Here is a 21,957-nt window from a genome sequence, read left to right as displayed (position 1 = left end):
ACTTGTCAGGATAGAAGGAAAAACGGATGGGGCAAAGTATAGTCAAAGTCTTGAGGAAAATCTTCTGCCCTCTGCCAGAAAAATGTCAACAGGAAGAAGGTTTACCTTCCAACATGACAATGACCCAAAGCACACAGCAACAATGAGCACACAGTGGTTGAAGGATAAATAGGTGAATGTCCTTGCAAGCAGGATGCCAAAAAAATTAAAAACGAATGGAGCACAGCAACAATTAGTAAAAGAGGGGCTATGGTGGTATCAATAGACTACCAATCTAGTGCATTAGCTCGTCAAGATTAAAGATGTGGATCAAGGTACCAAAAACAACAGTACAGCCCAAACAACTATGAGAAAGCTCATAAGAAACAAGGTACTTAAATGGTCCAAGTAATGTGCCTAGAATACATTTTATTGATAGAAAAAACATCAAAAAAATCAAAAGATGATATGCATGGAATACTACCTCCACCAAACACACCATGCATAAAAGACATTGACAACATTGTCACATGTATTGAAGACCGGACTCAAGACAATTGAAAAGTTGCAAGATAAGATCATCAGCTGCCGTATGGCCGTGCTCGGTATCCACTACTGACGCTGGGATAGCGGTGAGTGTGGAAAGTGTTGCCAAGCAGTGCCAAAAACAGCACTGATGATGGACAGTAGTACTCAAGCAATGTGTGTGCAGTAATGGTACTAAACCCTCATGAACAACAATATAAAAAAGGGCATTGTGCAGTAACCTGCACTGAATAAAATGGAGGTGAGATCACCACAGTGGGAACACTTATCATAAAGAAAAAATGAAGGGCTGAAGTGGAATAGAGCAGCCAAGGATGATAGAGACCTCCAATGGAATGATGGTACATTGACATAGAAAAATAGATGGTCATGTTGTACTGTCAAAGTTGGGCACGTTATGTGTGACCTGAGGAAGGTGGCAACCCTGGCATGAGAAGGGTCGTATCAGTCAAACATCTATATAATAAATTGGGAATAAAGGAAAAAATGGGGAGGGAAGGGGGGGCTCGAGAAAAGGGAAATATGAGGGAAATGGGACTTTAAATGAGACTCGTGCACTAGAGTCTCCATTTCTGTTATGATAAACATAAAATGAACATAAGGAACACATAGTGTTCACAAAATAAAAGGGTGGGACTTTGTATGAGGTGTGGCCAGTTCACACATAATGATATAATGGTAGTACATATGTATTTGCTGGTAAGCATAAAAAGGCATATGATCAACATCATGTGTTTATTGACATGTTTAATAGCAGTTAGCATAGGTACAATAGATACAATCAGTCAAGGGGGACATAGACAGTATACAACTGGGTAATATGGTAGGACCATAGTAAATTGTAAAAACAATAGCAAAAATAGACCAACAGACATAAAATATAGGTACAACATAATGATTGGACGCATGCTGAAATAGATAATAGATATGCATGGCCTCTTTAGCTTGACGCGTTTCGTGAAAAGAGTTTCACTTCATCAGGAGAAGGCACAATTGTATTCTAAAAAAATAGGACATAAATTACATGGCATCCAATAGAGGGATATAATGGAGAATATATAAGGAAAATGACTTACAATAGGATAATAATTGTCAATGAGGCTGTTAGTCACCCATAAATGCGTCCGGAAGGGAACTGAGGGAGCAAGAAAAACTCAGCGCAAGGCCAAAAGCGCAAAGTCCATAGACATAGCGTGAATTGCCATATTGGGTCTCAGGCTAAGTTGTCAGGTATGGCTCTATTAAGAGATATTAAAACGATAATAGGTATAAGGTTACAATCATATGGGTATAAAGATAAAATAGGCCCAAGACCACATGTGTAAAGAGTGAACAGAGATTGTACAGCTAACCACCGGATATCCAGATAGGTGGGGTGTTGAACAGTAAAGAAACCTCACAGCCAAGACATGTATTGACGTGGTGTACCAGAGAACAATATAGAAAGTGCAGATAGAAAGGAAAAGTGACTCACCATCAAATTACTGATAGAGAAAAGGAAAACCAGAAAGCATATGTGACCAACAATATGAGAGGGAGAGCAAAACAAGCAAAATTGATAACCAGTGTGAATAAATTAGTAGGGGTGATAGAAATAGGTGCAAGGATATGGACCTACACAATGGCAGAGGCAGAGATGGCTCCCAGCGTCACGGGCAGTTCAGGATCTCGGAACACCACCGGGCCGACTGCATCTACCTAGGATGGCGTCCCAGATATGAACGCGGGTGGAGAATCACATGCAGATATGCCGACGCTGGGGAAGGACGTCATGCTCTGCACGGAAGGCTGTGGCGCCGAGGCGCTGCGGCCGCGACCACGCCCCCACCCCCGCCCCCTTCCCGGCCGATATGTCGGGGCGGGGGAGAGGGGGATGGAAACGGGTGGAGCGCATCGCAGTTCCCAGGGGACGACATGGGATGGACCAGTGACAACAATTCTTAAAAAAGTAACTATATAAAAGGATAACTAGATGGGGAAAATCCCATTGGAGATACTGGATGTAAAATGGGGGAATAATAATTGATAAATAGGAATGAAATTAGATATATATGAATTGAGTAAAGATATAGAACCAACTGGTAACACACCTCCATCCCTATATCTATATAATAAATTGGGAATAAAGGTCTCAAATTTCAGCTGAATTCGGACCTGAAACGGAGCCAAAGATGCACATGACTCTTCTGCTGTCTGCTCCGTGGCTGTCCTGGAGATGTGTGAACCGGCCTTATCAAGTAATGTCTGCACATTCACAGTTCTGTGTACAGTCTTAGAACCCGGCTATCAGGCACTTAAAAAGACAGGCTATGGCTCTGTTACATGCCCGGTCTTCTGGAACTATCTGGATATTTCCAGAACATAGTGGGTGGAGGGACAGAGGTTGCAGCCTAAATATTTATAAATTTTTCATTAATCCCTAGGGAGGCAGGCCCAGAGGGTGGGGAAACGACTTATAAATGCTCAGAAGCCTGGCAGTCTGGGAGGAGGGTCCAGGGTCCAGCCATCTGAAAGGGATCCATGTGCTGGAGGGCTCTGCTCCTCTGGGGCAAGAAGAGAGCAGGTGGTGAGAGATAGAGGAGGAAGGCTCCAGAACACCACTCTAGCTGGAGACTTCAAGGCAAGCCAGAATCAGCCTGTGCAGCAGAGAGGCCAGTACAGCACCTTTCTGGATTCAAAAAGCTCTTAAAGGGAATGGATAAGTACACACCAGCCATCACACTCAAAGCAATGGCATAGGTGCCAACAGTTACAGATTTGCTGGGACATTCCCGGAAATCCAACCAATGTCCCTGTCGGCTCCAGTCCCGGGAAGAATCCTGATAATCCATCTGTGTCACGAACAGTTGGAGATTGTCACTGACACAGAGCAGGGGCGGGCTTGGTGTATTGTTTTTACACTTCTCCTATCTTGCGCTCTGTGCCTAGTTTATGCACTGTACTGGCCAGGATAGGTATTGCTACTTTCTCTTCTCACCTTGTGTCGAAGCTGTGTGCACACTGTTCCCGGGCTGTTGGCATTGCTTGGTTTGGATTCTGTTCTTCCATGAGCATGAGGACTGCTCTGCATGACAAGGGATCATCATCATCATCATCAGAGGAAGGTATGTGAGCACCATACCACAGTGCTGGAAGGGGATACAAAACTTGCACTGCATCTGTACTGGGGAGTGAAGGTGAGGGGCTTACTGAGGGGTCTTTACTAGGAGGAGGGCTTACTGAGTGGTCTGTACTAGGAGGGGGGCTTACTGAGGGGTTTGTACTGGGAGGAGAGCTTACTCAGGGGTGTTTACTGGGAGGAGGCTTACTGAGGGGTCTGTACTAGGAGGGGGGGCTTACTGAGGGGTCTGTACTGGGAGGAGGGCTGACTGAGAGGTCTGTACTAGGAGGGGGGCTTACTGAGGGGTTTGTACTATGAGGGGGGCTTACTGAGGGGTCTGTACTGGGAGGGGGGCTTAATGAGGGGTCTGTATTAGAAGGGGGCTTACTGAGGGGTCTATACTGGAAGGGGGGCTTACTGAAGGGTCTGTATTAGGAGGGGGCTTACTGAAGGGTCTTTGCTGGGAGGGGGCTTACTGAGGGGTCTGTACTGGGAGGGGGGTTTACTGAGGTGTCTGTATGGGGAGGGGGGCTTACGGAGTGGTCTGTACAGGGAGAAGGGCTTACTGAGGGGTCTGTACTGGGAGGGGGGCTTACTGAGGGATCTTTACTGGGAGGGGGCCTTACTGAGGGGTCCGCACTGGGAGGAGGGTTTCTACTATTGAGGGGTCTGTACTGGGAGGGGGGCTTCTACTATTGAGGGGTCTGTACTAGGAGGGGGCTTCTACTATTGAGGGGTCTGTACTAGGAGGGGGCTTCTACTACTAAGGGGTCTGCACTGAGACGGGGGGCTTCTACTACTGAGGGATCTGTACTGGGAGGGGGGTTTCTACTATTGATGGGTCTGTAATAGGAGGGGGGCTTCTACTACTGAGTGGTCTGTACTGGGAGGGGGGCTGAGGGGTCTGTACTGGGAGGGGGGCTTCTACTATTGTGAGGTCTATACTGGGAGGGGTATTCTACTATTGAGTGGTCTGTACTAGGAGGTCGGCTTCTACTACTGAGTGGTCTGTACTGGAAGGGGGGCTTACTGAGGGGTCTGTACTGGGAGGGGGGCTTACTGAGGGGTCTGTACTGGGAGGGGGCTTACTGAGGGGGTCTGTACTGGAAGGGGGCCTTACTGAGGGGTCTGTACTGGGAGGGTGCCTTACTGAGGGGTCTGCACTGGGAGGAGGGTTTCTACTATTGAGGGGTCTGTACTGGGAGGGGGGCTTCTACTATTGAGGGGTCTGTACTAGGAGGGGGCTTCTACTATTGAGGGGTCTGTACTAGGAGGGGGCTTCTACTACTAAGGGGTCTGCACTGAGACGGGGGGCTTCTACTACTGAGGGATCTGTACTGGGAGGGGGGTTTCTACTATTGATGGGTCTGTAATAGGAGGGGGGCTTCTACTACTGAGTGGTCTGTACTGGGAGGGGGGCTGAGGGGTCTGTACTGGGAGGGGGGCTTCTACTATTGTGGGGTCTATACTGGGAGGGGTATTCTACTATTGAGTGGTCTGTACTAGGAGGTCGGCTTCTACTACTGAGTGGTCTGTACTGGAAGGGGGGCTTACTGAGGGGTCTGTACTGGGAGGGGGGCTTACTGAGGGGTCTGTACTGGGAGGGGGCTTACTGAGGGGTCTGTACTGGAAGGGGGCCTTACTGAGGGGTCTGTACTGGGAGGGTGCCTTACTGAGGGGTCTATATTGGGAGGGGGGCTTACTGAGGGGTCCGCACTAGGAGGGGGGCTTCTACTATTGAGGGGTCTGTACTGGGAGGGGGCTTCTACTATTGAGGGGTCTGTACTGGGAGGGGGGCTTCACATTTTGAGGGGTCTGTACTAGGAGGGGGGCTTCTTCTACTGTGGGGTCTGTACTGTGAGGGTGGTTTCTACTACTAGGGATTCCTATTGAGTAATACTCTTTTACTGCCCATAAACTGTTTGCCGATTATCCCCTTGTATGTATCAGCATATAAGTATTATGGGCTGGATGTTATCACCAGTCCTGATGCCAGTCTAATGGCTAAGGGGGTTTAGATGCCCCGGCGGTGACTATTCTGACATCTATTGTCCCGTAGTGTTAATCTCTACCATAATATGGGCTTTGTGTTAGAGGCTATTATATCTGCTGTTTGCATCCGATGGTTGATTGCCATCTCTGAGGCTGTTTATGTGGCAGCTGTGCCAGCAGCAGCTGTGTCATCAGAGACTTTAAATCCGGTCTGCCGGGCCGTATGGTCACTCCCCTTTGAGAAAGTCAGAAATGACGAAACGCGTCAAGGTGTGACCATATGGCAACCGGAAGTAGCCCTGAGGTGAGGAACGGACATCCCTGTGAGAGACTCCTTCAGCGTGGAGAGGTTGTGAGTACCCAGGATGGTTACGGAGGCACCTATACCTATTTTTTGGATGGGCTTTATTACAAGTGTATTCTTTGTAAGTGCATTGTATTAAGAGTTTGAATAAATTTGGTCTTTTATCAAAACGGTATCACACTAGTGGGGCTGTTGCTTTTTGCATATACCCATATAGACGGTGTGTTACTGGAGGAAAAGGAGGACGTTCATCTATGATATACTTAGGAAGTTTTGAATCAGCATTTACCTTATCTGAGTGCAGAGGGAGCTATATCTGTTAACCCAGTGTATGGAGGCTGTATAACATGTGAGTTGGCCCTATCCATTAAAGTGGGTGGGCATATACCTCTGGTGAGTTTTCAATTCTCCTGGGGTGACCAGCACATTGGTGGAGGACTAGGAGGTGCCCTCTTTTGTAAAGCTGCACATTGAGATTTTGGCTCACTTCTTCACCCTTGATTACCGAGCATGTTTATATATGGACTCCCTCTTTAGGCACTGTGACAGGAAGTCAGGTAAATCTGTGGGTGTTGTCACAGACGGGAGATACATTTCTGCCTTGTGTAGACAATTCACCAATTACAATAGGGTGTCGGCTGCAGAGGTAGCCAGAAAGGTGTAAGGATGTTGAATGTACCGCTTCTGCGTTTTTATAGTAGGCTGGATTTACAGCTGCAAAATCTCCACTCAGTAGTCATGTAGAGATGTGTTGAATAACCTGATCCAACTCTCAAGACTCATCACTGTGGGCCTGTCAGCTTCAGCATACAGATATATACACACTCAATAAGATGTTCCTGGAGTGATAGATGTATATGATAGTATGAAGGTGATGTGCTGAAGGGACAGGTGTGAACAGTGATAAAGTTGGTAAGCACTTGCTAGGTATGTTCAGGAGAGTACTAGATGGTATCAGGTGGAATGCAGATAGGTTAGTAGTCGAGTATGGTAAAAGGTGGTAAGGACAGCAGATGACAAATACAGGATAGACTAACCCAGTGCAAGGATAGATGATAGTAGACTCAAGAGCTAGCAATCTGTGCAAAGTGCAGATGATAGATGGTAATAGATTAAAGAGCAAGTAATCTATGTATCAGTGCAGATGATAGATGGTTGTAGACTCAGGAGCTAGCAATCTGTGTATCAGTGCAGATGATAGATGGTAGTATACACAGGAGCTAGCAATCTATGTATCAATGCAGATGATAGATGGTAGTATATACAGGAGCTAGCAATCTATGTATCAAATGCAGATGATAGATGGTAGTGTACTTAGGAGCTAGCAATCTATGTATCAAAGCAGATGATAGAGAGTAGTATAAGTAAGGTTATGGAGGATTCCCCTGTGGGGTACTTATCACAAATAAGTTAGTAGTAGGAGAGTCCAGTAAAGGGAAACGATCCGGTAGCGAGATACAGGGATCAGTAGCGAGGTTCCGGTCCGCTCCAGGTAGGAGCAACGGCTGGAGGTTCCGACAGCGAGACAAGCTTGGAAGCATGTGGAGACTCAAGGCAGGTTGAACGAACGATGTGAGTGAGAACGCCGGCGGTTGAAATAGCCGCTCTGCGGCGCTCGGCGATGACGTCATCCGTCTTAAAGGTGTATGCGTACCACCTAACTAGAAAGGTGGAACGCATATTGTAAAGAGATGGAAGATAAGGGTACCAGAGGTACCAGAATCTTACATTGAAAAAGCTTCAGCTGTTCAGGATGAGGCAATTAAGGCCTCTATAAGTTATCCGGGGGATGACTACGGATTGAAAAAATGCCTCCTGTAGCTGAGAGCAGTGAGGAGAGCAGTGAGTTGGATGCCTCCTGGAGCTGAGAGCAGTGAGGAGAGCAGTGAGTTGGATGCCTCCTGGAGCTGTGTGCGTTAAGGAGAAGCAGTGAGCTGAATGCCTCCTGGAGCTGTGCGAGTTGAGGAGAGCAGTCAGCTGAAAGACTTCTGAAGGTGAAGTGTTGGATGTTTTCTGTGTACAAAGAAAACAAAGACTGTTGGTTTTCTGCTGTATGACCAGCAGTGTCAGCCCAGCAGTAGGTTGGGACAGACACCATAGGTAGGTTCCTGTGTGTGAAGGTAGGCGCCCCAAGTGGCCAGGGATTATTTTATGTTTTTTTTTTTTTTTAATTATGCTGTTTTGGATGCTTGCAAATGTTGAAGAAAATTGGAAGAATAAACCATAGACTGTTGTTTTCAACCACTCCTCGGCTGTCTCTCTGTGTAATGAACCCCGTTACCGAGCTAACCCCTCACATATGGTGGAGTGCCGCGGGCAGTTAAAGTAAACCCAAAATGGAGGAGATACTGAAACAACTGGTTATAGCAAATGCAAGTCTCAAAACACTGCAAGCTCAGATAGCAGATATGAAAAAGCGAATGGAAGAAAGTGTTGGTTCGTTAGAAAATGTTGAAGAGGTGAAAAAGAAACTGCAGAAAGACCTTGAAGCTGCTAATCAATGCTATGAGGAAAAGGCAGCTGCTTATGACAAGCTTGAAAAAACAATACACTGTTGGCTGTGTGCAGAAGTGCAGCCAGGCAAAAGGCATTGCGTGTTGCAGGGGGTGTACCTGTGAAAAAAAAAAATGTTTTTCCTGCTGTGAACTGTTACATGACTGCAAAGGATGGGGCGGTCAAAGAAAAAAAAGGATGCAATCCTTACTAAGGCAAGAGAGAGGCTGCTGTGGCTAGAGGGTTATTTACCACATGACCCAGCCACGCCAGAAAATTCAGAGTGTGAATTTGCTGTGAATTGGTGTAAATTAATCACCTTGTCTCCAGTTAAAGGAAAAGTGAAAGAGGTTGTCCCTGGCAACAGGAATCCATGTGGAGAACAGCGTGTGGAAAGGAGGAGTATGGTTGTCCCTGGCAACAGGAATCCAGGTGGACAACAGCGTGTGGAAAGGAGGAGTAAGGTCATTCGTGGCAGCAACGTCCAGCCCAGCAGGGATGTCTGGGATCCAAGGAGTCTGTCTGCTGATGATCGTGACCAGTGGTATCCTGCGACAACGAGTGAGAGTCAGTCATCAAGGAGATGCCAAGGAGTTAAATTTCAGCGTCCAGTACCGTGCTTTGAGTGTAGTCAAATAGGGCATGGGATCTTTACTTGCCCCAGGTTCTGGAACACTGCTGGAGAGTCTGAAAAGCCTGCAGTGTCGCATTATGGCCACAAAGAGGCAGTAGCTTGTGATGATACAGCTGAGCGACTACGCACGCAAATGAAGCCAAAGTTACCTGCTACAGGATATGGTAAGACTGTTGCAGTTTGTGGGACTGATTCCAGTGAAGTGGGAGTCCGTCCAGCTGGCAGATCCAAACAAGGTGTGAAAATGGACTTGCTGCAGTGTGCTACCCAGAGCAGTGGGGAGACACAGGTTGAAGTTCAACCTGCAGCAAGGTTAGAGACTCAAAAAGACTTGAGGACTCTGTATGTGCCTGGTATAATACAGTAGAGTGCTGGGAGAGATGTACTAGGGGTGACCAAAACAGTCTGTGTGCCAGGTTCCCTAGTGACAGGTGCTGCAGAGATACCCAGGGAAACCTCCCATGAGCCCACAGGGGTGAGGTATGTGGTTTCCCAGGACAACTGTGGAGCCACCCTAGTGGGCAAAAGTATCTCTTTGGAGAGTAAGGGTGGTATGCTGAGTAGCACTCAGGTTGCATTTGCTCATGAACAAAGAGAGCCGGCTAAAGCTCGTAACACTGTGTGTATAAGACCCCATTCACACTAGCGCGACTTGTCAGGCGACTTGGACTGTGGGCGTTGTCACAGACGGGAGATACATTTCTGCCTTGTGTAGACAATTCACCAATTACTATAGGTTGTCGGCTGCAGAGGTAGCCAGAAAGGTGTAAGGACATTGAAAAAGCTTCAGCTGTTCAGGATGAGGCAATTAAGGCCTCTATAAGTTATCCAGAGGATGACTACGGATTGAAAAAATGCCTCCTGGAGCTGAGAGCAGTGAGGAGAGCAGTGAGTTGGATGCCTCCTGGAGCTGAGAGCAGTGAGGAGAGCAGTGAGTTGAATGCCTCCTGGAGCTGTGCGAGTTGAGGAGAGCAGTCAGCTGAAAGACTTCTGAAGGTGAAGTGTTGGATGCTTTCTGTGTGCAAAGAAAACAAAGACTGTTGGTCTTCTGCTGTATGACCAGCAGTGTCGGCCCAGCAGTGGGTTGGGACAGACACAATAGGTAGGTTCCTGTGTGTGAAGGTAGACGCCCCAAGTGGCCAGGGATTATTTTATGTTTGTTTTTGAATTATGCTGTTTTGGATGCTTGCAAATGTTGAAGAAATTTGGAAGAATAAACCATAGACTGTTGTTTTCAACCACTCCTCGGCTATCTCTCTGTGTAACGAACCCCGCTACCGAGCTAACCCCTCACAGCACCAACATCTGATGAACATTTCTTTCATTTGACCATTATTTTTTTATATATACTTTTCTTTCATGTTACTTACTTGTGATATGATATGTACATTTGTGTGCTATTTATGACCACATTGTGTTTGTGCTGCTGATGCCATTCTTTTCAATTAGGACAAGTTGGTGTTTTTTATATATGATTCCACCTACACTGCCTTTCTGGAAAAAAGTGTCCCTAATTTTTTTTCTTGGCAACTACTCAATGGAGAGGTCAGTGTAGTGCCATCACCGCTGAATAAACCAGGAGGACGTAGCGGCCATCTTTACGGTTAGAAACAACATATACACGCTGAAGCCATCATGAGTTCTTGTAAGTGAATCATCTTTATGTTTAATAAATTTGGGTTTGATCTAAATTACTGCAATGTGAGCTTTTTTATTATCCTTGGGGCCATCTAATAATCCTTTTTCTCTGGGAGAAACCTGGCTACCCGGTCCAAATCAGTGAGACTATCTAGTCTAAGTGAGTGTGGATGGGGGTCCAAAGGAAACCTGGAAACCTGCATGAGCCTGTACCTGGGATATATGCTCCGCACAGTTGTTTCAGCCTGACGGTAAGAGGCAGTGTGTTTGGTGCTATTCGGTGGTGGTGGCACTTATTGGCCTAATCAGCTGGATGTTTTATTCAGTGGTGGTGGCATTTACTGGCCTAATCAGCTAATCAGCTGGACCTTTTATGGACTGTCTCAAACTGATATATCTCAGTTTCTTAGCGCTGCACCTCCCTTTTTATTATTCTGTTTATGTTTATCCTGACATATGTGCAGCAGCTGATATATATTTTTGAATTTCTATCTCTCATTTGATTATGTTGGAGTGAACCAATTGAGCTAAGTGCAGCTTTTTTTGCTTTAGTGTAGTGCCATATCGCATGTGTCTGGGACCAAGGGGACAGCTTTAGTGACAGGAGCACCCCAATATCTATCTTGGGTCTAGAGCAGCCAGGTGCTGAGCAATACAGCCAGGAGCTGTCTCTTCAACGCTGACATCTTGAAACCTTATTTCAGCTGAACCTTTTCTCCCACTTGTATGCAGACTTTAGCAGTCAGAGACTTTAGCAGTTCCTCATTTGCTTGTTTGAAGTTCACAGCTTTCTTTGATTTTGGGGCATCCCATGATCCCCCAAGTTCTTTGCTCTACAAGAAACCTAAAAAAACAAAACCCCTAGACTGTTTGAGTCATCTGGAAGTGTCTGGAAAATACCATTTGCTTAACTGTGGCTGCTGTAAGAGGAAAATAGGTCCAAATTCCAGTGGCTCTTTGGGGGTAGTGCTACACTTTTATTTGGGGATTACAAATAGGCAGGTAAATGTATTTCATTGCAGAAGAGCCACTGCATGCCTCTTCTGAAATAAATCTGTTTACAATCATTTTTTGCCTTCAGCTCCACTTTAACATTGTGACATAACAATTTTTTGAAATGGCATAATTTGATATCAGGATACCAGCTTATAGCATCATCCAGATTGTAGGGATGTGCAGTCAGGGGAGGCAGAGCCTCTCCTGCCATTAACATAAATAAAAAAATGATTGCGCTTCGAGGGTGGTAGCTCAGTGACCTGGGGTCACAGAGACCTCAAATTTGGGGGGTAGGTACCTGAAGTCCTACCCCTCCATTGGTAAGAACCTATGGTTCCCAAGATACGGGGCTTCTTGTGCAGCCTGTCAGAATCTGTTTGCAGCAGACTGAGAGGATGAGCTCACAGTGCCTCTGATTTCTTGTCAGAGGCACTGAGCTCAATAGACAGCTTGGATGGAGCCCTGGACCAATGGTAAAGCACCATTGGTGCAAGCTGTCCAATAAAATGCTGCAGTGGAGGCTCTCCTCTCATTGCAGTGTCATAGAAGGGGGCATGTGTCTAAAAGACAATACTCCCTTCCAGTCCAGCCCTCTTACCTACAAGGAAAAAACATGGGTTTATTGGTATAAGGTTTACCCATAATCCCATGTTTTTCTCACACAGTTAAGAGAATCTGCTGCTGCTGAAAAGGTATTTTTTTGATCAAGCAAAATAATATATGGTTATGCTATACATAATCACCTGCTCAGAGTGTCAAAACCACTGGTAAATGGTTTACTGACCATGGTATTACTGTGCTCAATTGGCCTGCCAACTCTCCTGACCTGAACCCCATAGAGAATCTGTGGGATGCTGTGAAGATAAAGTTGAGAGACGCAAGACCCAACACTCTGGATGAGCTCAAGGCCGCTATCGAAGCATCCTGGGCCTCCATAACACCTCAGCAGTGCCACAGGCTGATTGCCTCCATGCCACGCCGCATTGAAGCAGTCATTTCTGCAAAAGGATTCCCTACCAAGTATTGAGTGCATAACTGAACATAATTATTTGAAGGTTGACTTTTTTTGTATTAAAAACACTTTTCTTTTATTGGTCGGATGAAATATGCTAATTTTTTGAGATAGGAATTTTGGGTTTTCATGAGCTGTATGCCAAAATCATCAATATTAAAACAATAAAAGGCTTGCACTACTTCAGTTGTGTGTAATGAATCTAAAATATATGAAAGTCTAATGTTTATCAGTACATTACAGAAAATAATGAACTTTATCACAATATGCTAATTTTTTGAGAGGGACCTGTATGTTATAACATAATCATTTATTATTTATCTATTTACTGTGAAATTACTGGTTTGAAGTTATAACTTCAATCTTCAGTAATTTGTCTGTTAACCTCCCTGGCGGTATGATTATGTCAGGAATTATGTACCAAAAGCGGTACAATTTTTTGCATGGAAATTTGGCGTTATGTATTATAGGCCTACAATTCTTAGTAATTACTGACTTAAACCTGACCAAAACAAGACTCTAGTAGACATCCCAGATGTGATAAATTTGAAACACAAACGCATGAATTATAATCTAATCAATAATATAATTTTATTATATAATATATAATATATAATATATATATATATATATATATATATATATATATATATATATTATATTATATAATAAAATTATATTATTGATTAGATTATAATTCATGCGTTATATATTTTATATATATATATATATATATATATATATATATATATGTGTGTGTGTGTGTATATAAATATATATATGTATATATGTGTATATATATATATATATGTGTGTGTGTGTGTATATATATATATACACACATACATACATATATACATATATATATTATATAATATAAATGTTATGTGTTTGTGTTTTGTGCAACATTTGAATTTCCCTCCCAGTTCCGCTCCCATGCAACGGAACCAGGAAGTCATCAGACCGACGGACGAGCGGCAGGGATCTCGGCTGGCGATCACAGCAATGGGAGATCATCGCTGGATCGCCAGGAGAAGGTAAGGGACAGCGCTGCACGCTCTGCACATCTACCCCGAGCGTGACTCGGGGATACCGATCCTAGCATAGAAAATCCACCCCGAGTTACGCTCGGGGATACCGCTAAGGGAGTTAAGCCACCTGCTCAAGTACAGTTTTTTAAAATATTGTAAATTACCCTTTAAACAATATATAATAATTATTTGTATATTACTTACTTATGGTAATTACCCACTTGCCACCCAGGCCAATTCTGACACTTCTCTCCTACATGTAAAAACCATCATTTTTTTGCTAGAAAATTAACCAGAACCCCCAAACATTACATATATTATATCAGACACCCTTAGGCCTCTTTCACACGGGCGTTCCGTATGTCCGTATATCACCCCATCCGTTTGCGGGTGATATACGGACATAATGCATGTCAACGAGATTGCAGATGTCAGTGGATGACCATCCGCTGACATCCGATTTGCGTCCTTTCAGGGCTGTTCCGTTTTTTGGAACGGAACAGAACCCTATTTTTCTTCCGTTTAAAAAAACGGAACGGATGCAAAATCGGATGTCACCGGTGTCATCCGCTGACATCCGTAATCCCATAGACATACATTATGTCCGTATATCATCCGCAAACAGATGGGATGATATGCGGACATATGGACCGGATGACACAAGTGTCATCCGTGTCCGTAAAAAAAAAAAAAGTGCCGAAATACGGTCCGCTCCGTGTGAAAGAGGCCTAAGGAATAAAACGGTGAATGTTCCAACTAATGATGTCACTCTAACGTTCATGGCGATACCTCACATGTGTGGTTTGAACGCCGTTTACATATGCTAAAACAAGACCTTATGCTGGTTAAATTAGTAAACTATGAGAACTAATGAAGGTGCAATATATAATCCATATAATCAGAGAATGGTTCAGGTTCTATTATTTTATTACCGTATATACTCGAGTATACGCCGACCCGAGTATAAGCCGAGGCCCCTACTTTTACCACAAAAAGATGGGAAAAATGATTGACTCGAGTATAAGCCTAGGGTGAGAATGCAGGGCGGCGGGCATGGTACAGGAGAATGCAGGGCGGCGGGCATGGTACAGGAGAATGCAGGGCGGCGGGCATGGTACAGGAGAATGCAGGGCAATGGGCATGGTACAGGAGAATGCAGGGTACTGGCATGGTACAGGAGAATGCAGGGTGACTGGCATGGTGCAGGAGAATGCAGAGTACTGGCATGGTACAGGAGAATGCAGGGTACTGGCATGGTACAGGAGAATGCAGGGTACTGGCATGATACAGGAGAATGCAGGGTACTGGCATGGTACAGGAGAATGCAGGGTACTGGCATGGTACAGGAGAATGCAGGGTGACTGGCATGGTACAAGAGGATCCGGGATTGTGGGCATACTACAGGAGATGCAGTGCTGTGGGCATGGTACAGGTGGACCATGCCCGCAGCACTGCATCCCTTGTAGTATGCCCGTAGCCCTGCATAATGGCAGGTAGTGCAGCTGTTTCACTTACCTGTTCCAGAGGCACCTTCATTTTAAATATGGCGCCGCCCGGCGCCGACACGTCATTGCGCACGCGCCGGCGGCGTGTGCGCAATGACATGTATGCGCCAGGCGGCGACATTTTTAAAGCTTAAGCACGTCGGAGCGGCCAGGGACCTTTTTTTTTTTCTTGACTCAAGTATAAGCTGAGGGGGACGTTTTCAGCACAAAAAAATGTGCTGAAAAACTCGGCTTATACCCGAGTATATACGGTATATAGATTATATATGGCACTTTCATTAGTTCTCACAGTTCAATTATTTAACCAACATAAGGACTTGCTTTAATAAAATCAGGACTGTTGGTAGCTAAGACCCCATTCACACTGGGGCAACCTGTCAGGCGACCTGGTCGCCTGACAGGTCGCCGTAGGTCGCCTGCCATAGAGAAGCTGTGGACCCGTTCTAATAGGAGCGACACAAGTCGCTCCGACTTAGAAAAAGGGTCCGGAGCTTCTTTGGGGCGACCTGGAGCGACCTGCATTGACCTCAATGTTATGAAGTCCGTGCCGGCCGCTCTGAGGTTGCGGTTGGGAGCTGCGCACCGCGACCTGTGAGGTCGCCCCGGCAAGTCGGATCGCCCAGTGTGAACGGGGTCTAAAAGAGCACAGTGTAATTTTTATTTTATTTTTTTTATTTCTGTATTCTGTAACAGCCCTGTACTTCTTGACCAGTGAAATCTCGGCTTTTTCCCGGGCTGTTACAGAATGCGGAAATTTAAAGAAAAAATGTACTGTCCAATAGATTCCTTTCACAAGACGCTTATTTGTCTGGGGGAATCTGATTGACTGCCTGCATCCTGACGCGTGGGTTTTTAAGCGTAAAGCCTATTGGCTGAGGATGAAGATTACATTTTTCATCTCAAAGCACTCGGCTACGCTGTGGGAGTTTATTCACTAAATAATGTGAGGGTTGTATCTGGCTCTAATACTAGCCAGTGCCTCACCAGCCACTGACTTTACCGCACGCCCCTGCCAGATTGTAGATTGGTGGGATATTTCTATAGTAGAATTTTTTCAATCTCAGAAAAAAATGGGCCAGAACACAATAACATTTAGATACTCTGTTGGAGTAATTGGCTGAAAGCAGAGCCAAATACTCAATCAAAGGATATTTATTAGAATTACATTAGAGACAATTAGAGACAATTAGAGACAACGAGAGTAAATCACAGTCCGAGGAATAAAGCCAGCTTCATTGGTAAATATAGTAGGCAGAAAAGAGGAAGCAGTGATACCATGCATCCTGTTCTGGTTTCATTTATTATGAACTTAGAGGAACACTAGGTTACAGGGGAATGCCCAGAATGCTCAAAGCAGGATATTTATTATCATTGGAGAAGAAACCCAATGCTTGGTGAATGCCTAAAGCCTCGTACACACGCACCGATTGTTGGCCGACCGATCGGCCGTCTTTTGTCCAGTGTTGTTGTGTTGGTTGAATTGTGCTCTAGACTGCACACGAATTTTGTCGGCCAACAACAACCAACTGCAGAAGTGATGTCATGTGATGGTTAACTTTCCGTGTGTTTTTTCTTCTCTGAGCATGCCCAGTCTTGCTCATCTGATTTTTGTTGGCCGAAATCTGTACTGACTGAGGAACAATCGGCCGTTCTGTTGTTGGCCAACAAAAATTATATAGCCTGCACACCAGATTTTGTTCGGCCGAAAAGTTGCAGTCGGTTGTCGGAAGCATCATACTAACAAGCCGACAATCGGCCGATCGGACGTTGGCCGAAACTTTACGGCCAACAATAGGTACGTGTGTACGGGGCTTAAGGCATTTCTTGAGCTTTGTAGGCATTTGGTAAGCACTTGTAGTCCATTTACCAAACATTTGATAAAGCCTTCCAAATGCAATTATATCAAGGGAGGTGATGTAAAAAGAACCCTTCTTGTTCCACAAAACATAGTGTTATCTATCTAAGAACAAGATATTTTTTATTGCTGCCAATGTCCTATTGGATAGATTTCCTTTTAGTAACTACCTTGAAAACACAACAGAATTTGGGAGGAGAACTCCAAAGTGAGCCCTTATCATCTTTTAAACTAATGTCATCAGAACTGTTGAACCCTTTGGAAAATGTCCTTTTTTTTCCAGTTCTGGTGACAACTGTGGCTTAGTGGTTAGACCTCCTCCCTTGCAGCACTAGGGACCTTGATTAAAATCCCTGCCAGGGTACTACCTGCATTGATGCAGAAAAGAAGGAAGGCTTTCTTCTTTTCTGTATCTAGTTTGAGAGCATAGATGGCTTGTTATTGCCTTCAGCACCTGGGGTTTGAGAGGTGGTTGGGAGACGCAGCTTAGAGTGGAGTATTTCACATTAAAGTCATCTACTACCTGCATGGAGTTTGCATATTCTCCCTGGGCTTACGTGGGTCTCCTCCCACACTCCAAAGACATGTTGGTAGGTTCTCCTGTTTAACTTGGCCTTAGTATGTAAGATAGGTAATTAAAATTGCAAGCTCATAGAGGACAACTCAGGTGGGCTGATGTGAATTCACAGAAAAATTTGGGATTTCCAATTACATTCTGTCCCTGTGACAATGTCAACAGTATAAATAGAGAGGGTGGATCACCAGGCCCTCTGCTGAGTCAGTGATAGAGCTCTCTAATCAGCAGGGAGCATGAGTTTTGCTGATTGGAGAGCTTTAGCTGTGACCAGGGCTTTTTTTCAGCGGGAATGCGGGGAAATGCCGTTTCGGCACCTCCAGCACTGAGTGTATGTAATGGCAAGGCATGCTGGGTTGTGCTAAACTGTCTATTGATGGTGGCTGCTGCAGAACCTATTGTTGCTGGAGGGGATCTATTCCTGCAGGAGGATTTATTGCTGCTGGGGAGATCTGGTGTGGCTGCTGGGGGATCTATTGTCTCTGGAAGAGATCTAGTTTTGCAAGGGGGTCTATTGTTGCTGGGGTGGGTCTTATATTGCTGAGGGGTCAGTTGTTGCTGGGAGGGATCTACTGTTTAGGCAGCAGTCCATTGATGCTGGCTGCTGGGAGATCTGTTGTTGATGCTGGTGGCCCATTGTTTCTGGCTGGATCTATTGTTGCTGGGGGATCTATAGTTGTTGGCTGCATGGGATCTATTTTACTGCTTTTTTGTTATCATTAACAAATTCCATACAAATTACTTAGTACCACAAATGCTACTTTGTTCTGTATTTTCTAAAAGGGATGGTACTGGGAGGTGGTTAGTGGGTGGAACCAAGGAACGGTTCACGGAGGTAGGAAGGGGCGGAGACAAGGGGTAAGTCCAAAAGAGGGAGTTCCTGCACCTATTCTCTGAGAAAAAAAGCCCTGGCTGTGACTTTTCTGAAAGAAACAACCTGTAAGACCTTGCACACCTTTTGTTTTAACGCACCTGTAAATTCAAGCACACTTTATGTATAAACAGCAGAAGCTCTACTTAAACTCACCCCATATCACACTGATAGCTTCATCCTTCAGACTGCTGTGTTCCACATGACAGGAGTAAGTGTCTCCCTCCTTGGTTGGCACTTCCACACTGACTCTGATCTGATAGGTGCCATCAGGATGGGGGAGAATTGGACTCATTTCATTTGAAGGAATATGATCTGTCCCATTCCTCACCCACTTCACATTCACAGGTCGGGGGCGAAATCCATACACCAAGCACTGAAGTCTGGTCACATCATCTGACTGATGACGACTCCACACTTTAACCTCTGGACGCACTATCAGGGAAAGAAAAATATATGTATGGTCTGCTAGTAAGATTAATAATTGTCTCTGTGTCGACATACCAGCTCCAGGCTGCAGGTGAATTGCCCATCCTGTCTGTGGATTTATGATTTTGAGGTCCCTACTATGACCCTGTTAAATCGATCCTCAACATAAGGAGAAAACCGGTATCCAGCATCCCCATAGGGCTCCAGAGGCAGAGAGGAGTAAGGAGTATACCCCTGAGAGACACTATAAGGTTTAAGATTGAAGAGATGGAGATGAGCACATAGGACACCTAGTGGTCACAAGCACCGAAGAGCACCTGCATGTGTTTGAATTTAGGAGGAAGACATTGATCATCACTAACACTATTTGGGAAACTTGAGCACTTTAAATATACTAATAGCATTGAATCACCTGTGAATCTATATAGAGATTTGTAACATTATTCAGATACAGCGTTATAGTTTAAAGCACAGAGCACTTTTGGAATTTTAAATCACCATAAGCACCGATTATTGAGAGATTTTAGAGTGGATTTTTTTATATGCATATATGTAAGGGATTTTATACACCTACCATTATTAAGGCAATGTTTATATGATTTTTTCACAGTAAGCATAATTGAATATTTATTTATGTATGAGGTTTTCTTCCAGAATGGTCCTGTATTTGGCTCCATCCATCTTCCAATCAATTTTAACCATGGCAGGCGTAGACCGTGCATCGATATTGCAGTAATAATAATTTTGTAAAGCATATACGTGCATTTAGAGTAGGGGTACCTATATGTGCCTATATGGTACACATGCTATCTTATTATGTCATATAGACCCCAATGCACTGTTGTATTAGATATTCATATACTGCCATGGAGAAAAGATATGTAGCATCCTTCTACTAGGGTATATGCGGTGGATAGACAGGTAATTATTTGTATAGTATTCCCAAACAGACATATACTCTCCTGATCCTATTGAGGAGGAGATGCCACAAAATTATTATTACTGCAATATCGATGCGCGGTCTACGCCTGCCATGTAATTGGAATCCATCAATTCCTGTCTGTCCTGTGAGTCTGCACTTCTGGGGGAACACTAGCTGGTTTTCTGGTCTCTTAAGCCCTGAAGAAGCGAAGTCAAGCGAAACGCGTTGTCTGCACAGGGACCATGTCCATCTTTTCTGTTTGAGACCCCACCACCCGGTTACCCACTTTGTGTTCTCAGTTTTATTATATGTATATGTTACATGTATGTGTGTCTTCAGAGCATGTCCATACATGCTTTTTATGTGAATAGAATTCATTAATAAACATGTATTCTTAATTTTATTACCGTGTTGCATTATATATTTTGACCATCTCATTTGGGCCCCTAAAACCCCACTTTTTTCTCTCTATGGTTTTGTATTATATAGGGGTGTGGCCCACCCTTTACGGCAACATTTTTTCTTGATTACACACAGGTGGATTCTATTTATCATCATTAGTCATTTAGGTCAACAATGGATCATTCAGAGATCCTCACTGAACTTCTGGAGAGAGTTTGCTGCACTGAAAGTAAAGGGGCTAAATAATTTTGCACGCCCAATTTTTCCAGTTTTTTATTTGTTAACAAAGTTTGAAATATCCAATAAATTTCGTTCCACTTCATGATTGTGTCCCACTTGTTGATTCTTCACAAAAAATTACAGTTTTATATCTTTATGTTTGAAGCCTGAAATGTGGCAAAAGGTCGCAAAGTTCAAGGGGTCCGAATACTTTCGCAAAGCACTGTAATTTTTATATATTATACAATAAAAGATGTGCATGTATGTTATAGATATATATATATATATATACAGTATATAGCCACCTTTTTTCTCAAGATCTTCTCTCCCATAAGCAAAAATGTTTTTCAGCCGCTCTATGCAAGTATTCATGAGAAAAATCTTCCATTCCTCTGCCCGTGTTTTCTCTTGGCGGTTCCATGCCTCTGTGAAGTACTGGGCTTCATACATGACTGGGATCCAGTTCCACCTTTTTGTGTCCAGATACATGAAGTCTCTCCCATTGTATCCATGCTTATACTCTGCAGTGCTGCCATCATCCCTCACTTCACAACCATACATTTCCTGGTAGATATGTAGACCTGCACACAACATAGGCACATGTGACATGGCAGCAGATTGTGTGTTATCACATGTATAATATGTTACAGATGTAGGAAAAAAGGAAAAAACAATTGCATCCAATTCTCTCTCCTAGACAGTACAAACTTTCAGTCCATACATATTTGTAAACTAATCAAATCTTTCAAACTTTTACTTGTCCCCATCGCTGCAACTTGCCCCATGGCTTGGTCCAGCCACATGTGCCAACTGTACTCTGGGATCCATCAACTCCCCTCATCTTCTGGGTTCAAACAAATGTAGAATCCCACTTCACGTCCTGCATTATGCATTAGCATATCTTTATTGAACAAACAGAAAAACTCCACCAACATCCTCAACTGATGCTTATTTTGTGTGAATTGCTTGGGCTTAATAATAGAGCGCTACAAATACTCCCCAGGAGGAGGAGGAACATCTCAGAGGAGGATATGGATTTCTATTTGTGCAATAATGTAATTCTCATTCATTAACCACTTGCCGACCGCCGCAAGTACATATACTGTGGCGGTCAGCCCCATGCAGGCAAAGTGACTATATGACCTATGGGTACGTCACTCGCCTGCGAGCCAATAGGGGGCAAGCGCGTGCCGCCGGATGCGCGCTCCCGCCCCTGCTAGCTCACTGGGATCCCCTGTCCGCCGGCCACTCGCGATCGTCCGTTAATGTAACAAAAGCCGCCTGTCATTCTCCCCTGTGAAAGTGCAGAGATCATACGATCCTGCTATGCAGGATCGTATATCTCTGTAGTTACACAAGCAGCCACATCCCTTCACAGTTAGAAGCACGCCCCTATGGACACACTTAACCCCTCCTTCTCCAATAAAGTTAACCCCTTCCCTGCCAGTGTCATTT

At 44.5% G+C, this 21,957-nt stretch overlaps 1 protein-coding gene across 1 annotated transcript in view; it reads right to left on the bottom strand.

The window, feature by feature from the left end:
- Nucleotides 1-21,957, bottom strand: part of LOC309559448 (class I histocompatibility antigen, F10 alpha chain-like) — a 62,323-nt gene that overhangs the window by 10,700 nt on the left and 29,666 nt on the right. Inside the window, exons 3-4 of the mRNA XM_082262715.1 lie at nucleotides 20,808-21,083; nucleotides 18,687-18,965 (exon numbers count right to left, since the gene is read on the bottom strand). Coding sequence (XP_082118841.1) covers nucleotides 18,687-18,965; nucleotides 20,808-21,083 — 555 coding nt within the window. The remainder of the gene's footprint in view (nucleotides 1-18,686; nucleotides 18,966-20,807; nucleotides 21,084-21,957) is intronic.

The sequence above is a fragment of the Pelophylax lessonae genome, assembly GCF_965119305.1.
Source record: "Pelophylax lessonae genome assembly, chromosome: 7".
Taxonomy (NCBI): domain Eukaryota; kingdom Metazoa; phylum Chordata; class Amphibia; order Anura; family Ranidae; genus Pelophylax; species Pelophylax lessonae.
Note: the sequence above shows the minus strand (reverse complement) of the source record. Positions and strands in the feature narration are given on the sequence as shown.